We start from the raw sequence: 12,027 nt of genomic DNA, 5'->3' as shown, positions 1-12,027 counted from the left end.
TGTCGCCGTTGTATCGCCAACAATGTATGCTTGACATAATTACATTTAGGGAATACATATTGAAATTTAATGAATAACTACACATGGTGATCGAATTAACTACATTTTAATGTCAAATTATTGCTTTACATTTGAATTTTTAATTAAAAACTAAAAATAATAACCTGTGGTAATCAACACCTCTGATTGAAATTTGTTGCAACCCTGTGATTTAACCACCATGTTGAATTTGATTGACGTTTGCATTGATGTGCACTGCCTTACCCACCAAGTGACAGCTATCAAATATGTTCTTTTCCGGTTTAATTCATCACGAAGAAGGTACGATTTTGTCGAAGTGGAAAATAAGATTCTTCAACATCCAATAAAATATGTATAACAACCCGAAAATATGTGCAGAAATGCAAATGCCGAAGTGTGGTTTTGTTCATTTAATATACATTTTGACCAATTTTGCACTACAGAGCCACATAAATGCTATTAATATACATACTGTTTATACAGCTCGATAAAACATACTTACGAAATGTATATCTGCAATCTTACAGAAATTAAACAACAATGGGACGGTACTCGCGGGAGCCAGAGAATGCCACAAAATCGTGCAAGGCGCGCGGACCAAATCTACGTGTACACTTCAAGGTGAGTGATTTTTAGTGGAGTATTTATTGTGTATAAATAAGTGCTGTTTTGGTGTATTAACATGATGTAGAGAATATTCATCGTCGAGTGATGGAGCTGTATTTTAAATGGAACTACTATAATATAAACGAGGTTTAATACATTGATTTTGTTTATGTGCCGAATTTTGACTGGAAGCTATAAAATACTGTTGCATCTTAAATCGGAGCTTGAAAAATTATGAGTTTCTTGATACTTTTGCAAAGATGCTAAACGAAATGAGCAGAGCCCAAAAGCCTGCGGCCAAGCATCAGCTGGGGAATCGTTATTTACTGCGATTAACCATCTAGAACTTGTGCTACAGTTACAATATAAATGAACTTGTTCGGTTATCTTTAAAATTCGGAACATAAATCCTGAACTTATAACAAATAATAAATATTTTAGCATAATATGCGTTAAGAAGTGCATGAAATATCCCTGTGTTCTTCTAAAATAATTATGCTTACATCAAATCAGCAGAAAATTGTGGTAAATACGATTAAACGTTTTATCACTACCTGTCCTGTTAAACAAATAAATAAAAGGTCTAAATAATTAAATTGCATCTTAAATCAGTGCGTGAAAGAAATATACTTTAGTGACACTTTTGCAAAGATGCTAGAGTAAATAAGCAGCACTTTATAAGCTGCGGCCAAGCATCAGCTGGGGAATCGTCATTTACTGCGATTAACCATCTAGAACTTGTGCTACAGTTGCAACTTGTTCGGTTATCTTTAAAATTCGGAGCATAAATCCTGAACTTATAACAAATAATAAATATTTTAGCATAATATGCGTTAAGAAGTGCATGAAATATTCCTGTGTTCTTCTAAAATAATTATGCTTACATTAAATCAGCAGAAAATTGTGGTAAATACGACTAAACGTTTTATCACTACCTGTCCTGTTAAACAAATAAATAAAAAGTCAAAACAAATAAATTGCCTGTTAAATCAGTGCGTGAAAGAAATATACTTTAGTGACACTTTTGCAAAGATGCTAGATTAAATAAGCAGCACTTTTTAAGCTGCGGCCAAGCATCAGCTGGCGAATTGCTAACTCCTGCAATTTGCCATCTAGAACTTGTGTCACAAATACAAAACCATCTCATTCACTCATCGATAACCGGACACACGTCCTTACTAGGCAGCGAGTTACATTTTTTTAGCATAATATGCGTAAGGCAGTCCATTGCATCTGTTTGCGTTGCTGAAATGTTTGTGCTTAAAGTAAATTCAATCGCTAAACAGTGGTCAATATGCCTTCACCTGCGATTCACCACTACCTGTCCTATTGTACAAATATTAACTAATTTTTGAAAATTATGTAACGTTTTCCCTTTAAAAATTGAGTAAAAAAATTAATACGTAATTTCTTCTTAAAATGCTAAAAGAAATGTATGCAGCAGAAAAACAGTGGCCGCTGGTTAGTTCAAACGCCGCAGCTACTACCTGACCTATCGTACATTAATAAAATAAATATGGCACTTATTCTACAAATAGGATTTCGTCTTATACTAATTGATATCTCTCCTCTTTCAGAACACCCATGAAACCGCCCAGGCTATCAAACGCATGCCTTTGCGTCGTGCTCAACGCTTTTTGAAATCCGTCGTCGAACAGAAAGAGTGCGTTCCCTTCCGTCGCTTCAACGGTGGTGTTGGTCGTTGCGCACAAGCCAAGCAATGGAAGACCACCCAAGGTCGCTGGCCAAAGAAATCAGCTGAATTCCTTTTGCAGCTTTTGCGTAACGCTGAAGCCAACGCTGACTGCAAAGGTCTCGATGTCGACCGTCTTGTCATCGACCATATTCAAGTGAATCGTGCGCAATGTCTGCGTCGTCGCACATACCGTGCTCATGGTCGTATCAATCCCTACATGTCATCGCCATGCCACGTTGAGGTAATCCTCACTGAAAAGGAAGCGGTCGTGTCTAAGGCTTCTGAAAACGAGCCTGCCAAGAAGAAGCTGTCGAAAAAGAAGTTACAGCGACAAAAGGAGAAGATGATGCGTTCCGAATAGATGTAATCTAAGTCGATAAGGGAGTGAGGAAGAAGAGGACAGCAATTAATTTGATTTTATATAAGCGGTAATAGCAGACAACAAAGTTTGATAAGTGCTGTAGAAAAAATTTGTTCAATAAATCGGTTGAACGCTGTTTTTTAAAATAAATGTTTGTTTTGTTTTAAAATGGCTAATGATACTCGGCATGTGTATAAAACAGAAAATGAAATAATGTTCGATTGTTGTAGCCGTAGAAATCATTTTGAAATAATGCTGGTAGACAGAGTCCTTAGCTAATCTTGTTCAAATCGGTGAGTACGTCAATTTCCACAACAACCGGTTCTACGTCATCGGATATTGTCCGGGTAAAGGCTGTTATTTCGATGACCTAACTCTGTTCGAACCGGTTGACTGGATTAGGGTACATTCCCGACTTAGTTGCTGTTGTAGTGGCAGAATTCTACCGAGTTGACAGTCCTTGATCGGATAAAAAACCGAGCCCGTTCCGGTTACATAGACCAGAGAACTTAAAAGTATACTATATATATAGTTAAAAGTATACTTTTAAGTTCTTTGTCTGCATAGAGCGACTGTTGTGGGAACGGTTTCCGACTTCGTAATAATGTTCGGTCGTCCATAAAGGTTCCAAATTCGGGACTTGAAGGTTTGATATTTTCTATAAAGGTTGCATACTTTTAGGTGCTAGCTAGAAATCAGCGCTCATAATTGAATTTAACGACAAATTTCTCGCTTCCGTTTATATGAATATTCAAAAAAGCGGACTGTAGCCCGCAATGAGAATCTGTTGTATAAACCTAATTACAATGGCAGTGTTTGTATATCTTCTTTTTAAAGCGTAACGTTTTTTAATTGTTTACTGTTTTGTGCAATTTCAATTTACACAGCGCTAATAGATAGCATCGACGAACTAGTAAGGTACGATAGTGCCGACGAGGGTATTACACACAAGTAGCCATGACTGACTTAGTCACCAAAAACTCCAATACAAAACCACAATCACAAAAAATAAAATTATTATTTACAAACGCCAAATAATTAGTGGCTTAGTGTGAAAAAATGAAACAAAAAGAATAACAATGAATTATGTAGACACAACTGTATAACCATAAGTTAAATAATACGTAACAAATCTTTCTTCAATAATTGTTTAACAATACATGAATCACCCACTGAATAGCTGCATCAGTATCACCCTGTGAAAACAACTCCACTATTTTGACAGTTGAAAATAATTTGTCATGCAAGTTTTTCTTAAAGTGAAATTTAAATTTGTTTTATTTCGGCAATATTTACGATATTAGTGAAAATTATGCAAATATGTGAAGTGAAAGTAGGAAATAAAATGTGTGTGTATGCAGTGCAGTAAAATTTCAAAGCAATAAGTGTTTATATCCTTCGCGAATTTGCGCTAGTGCCATAGTGATGCTCCCTCCAGTTAAATTAATTAGTTAATAAATATACACATACATTTTAGTGTTAATATGCGTATGTGCATTTCAAATATGAGTGTACATATTGTTATCTGCGAGTCCAAACTTAGTGCTAGCAGGTAGTGTAACGAGCAAGATAAATACAATGGGCGAGCGCTTGGGCACCCACATGCCCGTACATGGAAGGATTGTGAAGCGATGCTGTGCAAGGTATGTTATTTAGATAACTAAATTCATCACTTGAGCGCCGGAACTATTATAATTTTTACTTAACTTAACATCCAATTTAAATTTTAGTATATTAATTCTTGCATTTAATGTACAAATTTTGAAGGAGCACTCATAGTAGCGTTAAGTGCTCTTGAGTTCATTTGGGTAACTTGAATTCAATTACACTTTAATTTACGAACTTGTGAGCTATCACCACAATATAAACACACTTGTATAAATATGTATATGTATGTATATGTATGTACCAAAAAATGTAAAATATATTTCGTGGCATATGCCGTCTGTGCAATGTATAGGTAGAGCATATCAATCGCATAATGATTCAAAATAACAACACAAACCACAAGTAAACAATTTTCTAATATTATTGTTAATTAATTGAAGTACGGCAAAATGTGCGCGAATTCGGAGATTTGTACTGTGACTTACCTATATGATATGATGTATACATCGGACATTTGTACATGCCTACATACGTATGTATGTATATGATAACGTTAATACTAATAAGCAGAGGTACATATGTATGTAGTATGTAAGTATGTATATGCTCGGAACATTGTATTTATAAAACGAAAATATGCAATTCTTCAAAATCGGGGATATGTATGAACATATGTTCAGAATTCACGGATATACAATATATTAAATTATGTTTGTATATATACTTGTTTGTATGTATGCGCATTCTTTGCTCTTTAAAATTCCATCTATAAGATGTACATGTGTATATTAACATACATACATATATAAGCAACTTTTCCTTCAATCATATTTACTCTGCACATGTAATACTTCATAAATACATACATACATATGCATACATATGTACATACATCGTTCGTTTTGCGCTTCGTTATCATACATGCCCGCTTTACAATGCAAATTCATTGAATTAATTCAATTTTTAACCCAGCAATCATTTGCTTAGCTCAACTCTTGGGCATATGTATGTGTGTATGTGTAAAATAAATTTTTGACTGAGGCAGTGGGTGGTGCCGGTAATGCAGGTGGGTGGTGCTGGAGGTGGCGATTGGTGTATGTAAAACAAATATGTCTGTATATGCACTTAGTTTGTACAATATGTTTGTTTGTATGTACGTTTCTGCGGTGTGGCAGTGTCGACCGTCGTACGCGTGGGCGTCCTATGGTGACGATCGTGGCATGTATGCTTTCTTGTACTTATTAAACTGAGTTTGAAGTTCGATAACCTCATGTAAAGAAAAAGATAAAACAATGAACCCCTATAATGAAGAAGTAAAAGTCGAGTACTAAATGTTATAATTCGCTACTGGTAATCAGTTTGTGGCGTAGTCAGTTGAGATTTATAGTATGTATGTATTTATATATATACAGGGTACTTTTAGGATCTTATTGGATCAGACCTAATTGAAGATCGAAGATCTACGCGGGTAGATCGTTTTGTAGATTACATATCAAAAGGTCAACCCGAGGATTTGGGTAAACGACCACAGGGCGATATCTCTAAAGAAGATACATAGATTAATCAATAAGATAAAAATATGGTAGCAATGTACAGTGAAAATAATTTCTCTGTTGAGTCGCTCTTGTATCCAGCCTTACGCTTATATATTTTGAAATCTGGCAACTAAATGCTCAATTTCTCAACAAATTCTGTAGATATGTATATCATGGATTGTGTTATTGTTATAACGGCAGCAGGTATCACTGAACTAATTTGGTAGAATGCTGCCGAGTTGATAGTCCTTGGACAATAAAAATTTGGTTTTGTTCCTTACCTAAAACCGACTTTCGTAGAAACGACATTGTCGGGGAAGTGATTATCAATTGTCATCGACTGTGCTAAACTGTGGCATATGGTATAGCATGTGCCAATAAGAGAGATGAGACTTTACACTATGGAAATTTACTATTTTTCACGAATCTGAAAACTTACCATCAACTGTGGCTGAGTTCGCTTACGCTCACGCTTTCAATTGTCCATGTCTTTCGTATGCCACTCAACGAAGTCGCCGACACAAACGATAACGACATCAACAGATCAACGGATCAAGCCCGCTGACAATGCCTGATGAGCAGATTTAATTTACACGATCGCATTATAATCAGATTTAGCGCATTGAAGCCGAGCTCTGGCACCGAGGCGCTACACAAATCAACTATGCAAACACGCATACTTACATCCATACAAAGAGACACAGAAAGTAGTTATTGTATTCGTAATTGTAGTGCGCACATAGACGACTGTAATGTGCATTCGTCCGGCACCGCCAAACACCGTTTGTTTATTCAGTCGGACCGTTGGTTGGTCAGTTGTTTGGTTGGTAGGTCGGTCGAGGACGGGGCATTCGGGACCAAGGGGTTGCATACACCAAATTGAATTGGCGGCGTTTGTGTCTGTGTTTTTGGAGCGACGACTGTCGGATTTACTTGTAAATCAGCTAAACAGTTTAGCATTAACCGCGACACATAACGCTCCACCGACGAGAACGAAAATTCAAACGGATAAAAAATATTTGCTCCAAGCTGAGTTCTCTAAATCCACAATTAAGTTTTTCAATATTTCTCTAGTGAATGCCAAGTGGTGCGAACACGTATCGTTGAATTGAATTGAATGAAGTGAAAAGCTATTAACGGCTTCGATGCATTTTCATCAGGTTTTCAAGCGTACGTAGCGCGCTTAAGTTTAAGTGAGAAAACTAACGGCTGAGAACAGCTAAAAAACAATTCCGAATTATAATCAGCCTTTCAAATATGTAAGTGCTCACGGTACTCAAACTCGGAAAATCGGCACAGCGGCGCTGGTGAAATTCCCACAATTGCAAAAGCGATTGGAATTGAATTATATTAAAACGAATTAAAAGCATAAAAAACGAAAGAAAAAACCAACAGCAAGGCTTACAACAACAATAGTGCCACTCTCCATCAACGACACTAAGCGCGTGCGTTTAATCGCGACTTTTTCAGTTTTATATGTTTTTTTCTTTTTCTTCACGGTTTGCGGCGTTTATTTTATTTATTAAATGACGACAATTTTTTCTTTTGCGCGCTTTAATTAATTAATCAAAACAACAATTTCTCTTAGTTTAAAATTTATTAAATGCCTGCAAATGGGAAAAGTGCAAATGAAAATTTAATAATTGATTAAATGATGAGGCGTTTGTGAATTCGGATATAAGAAACTTCAATTGCATAAGCTCGCATCAACAGAATAATCCGCAGACGTAATAACGTCTTAAAATAAATTGCGTTCTCTCATTCATATTCACTGAGTGAATATGTGCCAAGAATGAATCTTATAGAACTTATTTGGAGTTGAAGCCCTGAAAAAAACACATATAAAAATATTAAGTGATTCGGTGGTATTCGATTCGAATTCGTTTATTGTTGTTTTGGTAGCGGCAGAACCTACTTCTGCAGTAATTTCGAGGAATGATGCCTATTTTATAGTCCTTGTCCGAATAAAATTCCGGGTTCGTTCCGGTTACGCAGACTTGACTGTAATGGAAGCTTCTTATACTCTTTATATCTTGCTAAAAAAGTTGTAGAGAACTGCTAACTCAATTTCTGACCTGAAATACACGGTTTATCATACATTTGAAATGAATCTCCAATTCCTCTATACATTCGATCAAAAAAAAATCCGAAAAATAATTTTTGAATTTTGAGTATTTTTTGTGTCGTCGTTTTCGGATATATCCCGCTGGATGCGATATTTGAATATGAATCCTGATCTTCTGCACTGATTATCTTTTATATTCCACAAAAACCGTAGTCCTCTTTGCTTATTGTTGGTGTTCTGCTGAATTGCTGCTTCTTCCACATCTTGGAAAGAGCGCAAAAATCCATTCCAATCCCTTTGGTAAGCCCAGCGTTAAAGGAGATGTGATATTCTTATCGCATGAAATGGAGACTATCTCTCGGCGAATTGGGATTTCGCATGCGCAATTCGTTTTCATAGATCGGTTATAGTCTTAAACAGCTTGATAACTCTCAATCTCCAAGCTTTTTTTAATATTACTCAAAGACCAGCGCTTCCTAGATTCGTTGTTTATAGTTACGATATAGAAAATACGAAAGTTTAACGAATTATCACAAAACCCTCGTATAATATGTGATTTCGCTTTTTCAGCTAACAGTACTTTCATCTTAGTTATTATTCTCCATTCATTGTTGATTGTGTAATACACAGTTATTTTCGCACATTCATACATACATATGTATGTGTGCACATTTACTTAGAACTTGTGAAATTTAGTTCAAATAAAAATTTGAATTACCTGACAGAGTTTTCCCGTCACGAAAGCATACCAGTTTGAACTTGCCGCTTATCTAATTGATTAAACAAAAACAAAATGACAAACAATTCAGACGGTAATTAATAAAGTGTTCTAATCTGCCGCGTTTAGATTAATTGAAGAGAAATGGCGTGTTTTAGTATCTGAATGGAAAGTTTTCAATAAACGAATGAAATGGGCTTTGAGAATATACAAAACGAAGACTCATTAAAGCGGTCGTCCAATATTTGGACACAGGCGTTATACCTTCATTGTATATATGTATATTTTTTTTTAATTTGTGAAACCATGTCCAAAGGCACCTATCGCATCGATCTTTATCGTTTTTTTTAGTGAAATTTACAAACGATCATTTTATTGTGTAAAACTTTTTATGAAATTATATATTTTCCATTTCCTTTTGTCATCTTTCTGGCAAAAGATTGATTCCACGCTCATAAAATTGGTGATCCTTTTAGATAAAAAACTAGGCGAAGTGGTTTTTGACGTCAAGAACTTCAAACTTGTATGAAGTCTCGCATTATCCTAGTGTGCAGTGTGTTTCTATTAATCAACTCTAATATTTCTGTACGTGTGGATCATTCAATTTGTCAGGCTGAACAAAATACACTTCAGAATTAATCGTGTTATTGTCAGGAAAAACTTCAAAATAGACTATCCCATTAAAATCCCTGAAAACAGGCATCAAAATTTTTTCTTGTTTAAAAAGTATTCCAAAAAATTTAATAAAACTTTGGTACAAGTAAGCCTTATTATAACAGCTATATACAACGGTTAAGCAGATAAGTGTGAAGTTGGTTGCCAAAAAATTCAATAAGATCAGCTGTTGCCATCAAACGAAATTACTTAGTGAACAACCCAATATATCAGTCTGCATCCATTGACCACTTTTAGTTATTAGTTACTTCCGTATCTTATGTCTTAGAATACATCGGTTCAGCGGAGTCAATTAATATCCATATTCACCCATCTCTATGCCTCTCCTTTGTTTCATTTGTCACCTTGTACCCTCACTAATATCAATGCAGTTTGTATGTATTACATAACCTCAATAGGAAATACGTGACTGCAAAGCGTTTTTTGTATCGCCGCTATCTTTTCAGAATTTAGTTTGTTTTGTTTTGCTTTTTGAGAATTTGTTGTGGCTTTATTAATCTTTGGCGTATGCCCCATCAACCGCCAACTCATTCATAATTAATGAAATTGATGAAAACATAAAGGAGGCACCACCTTTGTTTATTGTTTTTACTACATAACTATTGTGGACTAAGCCACCAAAACATCACACAGCGTTAATGAAACTGAATTTTCCGGTTTGTCGCCTCATTCGCCAACGACTTTGTGGCTTTGACGGCGCTGCCAAGCCGCTGGTGTGTCATATATCGCGGAAAGAGCACTCGTCGAAACGGTGTCTTGTTTACTTCGCAGAATGCTGTGGTTATTTTGGGGGAGTAACAGATGGGTGTCTCATTTCTTCACAAAAAATCGTTAAAAATGTAGCAAAAACAAAATGTTGTAAAAACAAACATAACTCAAGCGATTTCGCAAGCAAAATAACTATTTACAAAATACCGACAGTATATGCGAAAAGTTTGTGACCATAAACAGTAAACAAACAATTTAAAAACGATTAACAATTAAGTGAAATTAACGCTAAAAATTTGCTATAAATATAAATAAATAAAGACGAAAACAAATAAAAGAAAATGACGAAATAACACGAGAAAGCTCATAACTAAAAAACGTGCAGAAGCTAAGTTTAGCTAAACTGAAATTCATTGAAAACGTGTCCTTTTTTTGTTTTTGTAAAATAATGAATTTTAAATTATAGAAAAAGCCATAAACAATTAAATGTCAAATTTCCTTGAAAGCTTTCCGTGCCTCGCTAAAATTTTTTGGTTTTAATCTTTTATATTGAAAAATATGTACATTTATGTTTACGAATACAGCCACATCCACATGTATGTATGTATGTACATTTTTACGTATCTTCGCGTTACTTCTGAAATCGCCTGACTTCTTAATTGAAACTCGTTCACGCTGAGCTTCGGCGGCTGCGAAGTACGAAATTGGACTGTGCCACATACTTAAATGTGACGGGTTCAATGTGCAAATTGAACTATACACATATGTATATGTATGTGTGAATATATTTTTTTATTGCTTTTATAAGTACATTCATTTGTATTTATAAATAAAATTTCCAGCGCGGCACTTTTCATTAGAGTACGTGTTAGTAAAAAGTCCTTGAACTCGGTTTTTAAGTGCTACGCTTCTGAGCAAAAGAATATAAGAAATATCTAACCTCAATTACCTAACATTCAAAATGTTTTAACTAAACAATATATTTATACATTATATGGATCAATATGCAAATATAGACCACCATCAATTACCACTTTGTTTGTCTTTGGAGTCAACAGTAGTTATATTTGTCTAGCACATTTAACTCTAGTTACCCTTAGCGTTTTAATGTTGGCGTATTACGCTTCTCCGGTCTTTTTTTGCAATTTAAATACATCTTCTGAATTTGAGGTTTAATTTTTAATATGTTCTTACAAATAAATTTCCTTGGAAAAAATAAAGAACCTAAGGGTGCTTTCTCAATGTCTGGTTACCAGCCTTTCTGTCCAGTTAATAGGGTTGTTCACTTAATAAACACTGTATTCTTTATTTACGAATAGATTTTACTATCCCATCTTCTAAGTTGGTTCGAACTGTACACAGTGTGCTAAATTTTACTAAAATCGGTTCAGTAGTTTAGGAGTCCATCGCGGACATACAACTTGACACGTAATTTTTATATATAAAGATTTATTGCTCAGTTATGGTCCTTTATACGTTTTCGGTTAATTGCGTTTTGTGGGTGTGGCAATTACGCCCATCTACGAACTTGTACTTTATTGCCAAAAAACGCGGATAGACGGAAGGACGGACCGACAGTCAACCGGATTTCAACCTTTCTCGTCATTCTGATCATTTATATGTATGTACATATATATATAACCCTATATCTCTCTCGATTAGTTTTCGGTGATACATACAATGCCGAGGTGAACAAAACTATTATACTCTGTTGTAGGAGTATAAAAATATATATGTACATATTTATTGAAATTTTGAAAAAGCATTATTTTTTTATATAAAACATTTATTTAAACAAAAACTAAAAAATATTTTTTTGAATAAAATAACACGCGAAAACTGAAGACAGAGATTTCATTGAATCAAATGAATTAAATGTGTTTACAAGGGTGTATATTGAATATAAAAATTAAATAAATACATTTGTAAATACAGAAAACATAATGTTTTCTCTATTAAATAAAAAAATATAACTAATATTTAATAATATTATTATTACTACTCATCAAATCTCTGCTAAACAGAAATATACAG

General features: G+C 34.7%; 1 protein-coding gene across 1 annotated transcript; it reads left to right on the top strand.

Moving 5' to 3' along the window:
- The first annotated feature begins 241 nt into the window (after positions 1-241).
- LOC120774104 (60S ribosomal protein L17) lies at positions 242-2,834 on the top strand. Its single transcript, XM_040103460.1, has 3 exons — positions 242-321; positions 549-642; positions 2,205-2,834. The coding sequence occupies exons 2-3, from the start codon at positions 562-564 to the stop codon at positions 2,682-2,684; spliced, it is 561 nt and encodes a 186-aa protein (XP_039959394.1). The 5' UTR covers positions 242-321; positions 549-561; the 3' UTR covers positions 2,685-2,834.
- Positions 2,835-12,027: the final 9,193 nt, after the last annotated feature.

The sequence above is a fragment of the Bactrocera tryoni genome, chromosome 4 (assembly GCF_016617805.1).
Source record: "Bactrocera tryoni isolate S06 chromosome 4, CSIRO_BtryS06_freeze2, whole genome shotgun sequence".
In the NCBI taxonomy this organism is placed as follows: Eukaryota; Metazoa; Arthropoda; class Insecta; order Diptera; family Tephritidae; genus Bactrocera; species Bactrocera tryoni.
The sequence above is the reverse complement of the archived record's forward strand: the minus strand, read 5'-3'. Positions and strand labels throughout refer to the sequence as shown.

What these genes read in the sequence shown, in the direction of transcription:
- LOC120774104 (XM_040103460.1), top strand. Translation starts at nt 562, where the DNA reads ATGGGACGGTACTCGCGGGAGCCAGAGAATGCCACAAAATCGTGCAAG. An exon ending in ATCTACGTGTACACTTCAAG is followed by an intron (nt 643 to 2,204) that starts GTGAGTGATTTT and finishes CTCCTCTTTCAG; the next exon opens with AACACCCATGAAACCGCCCA.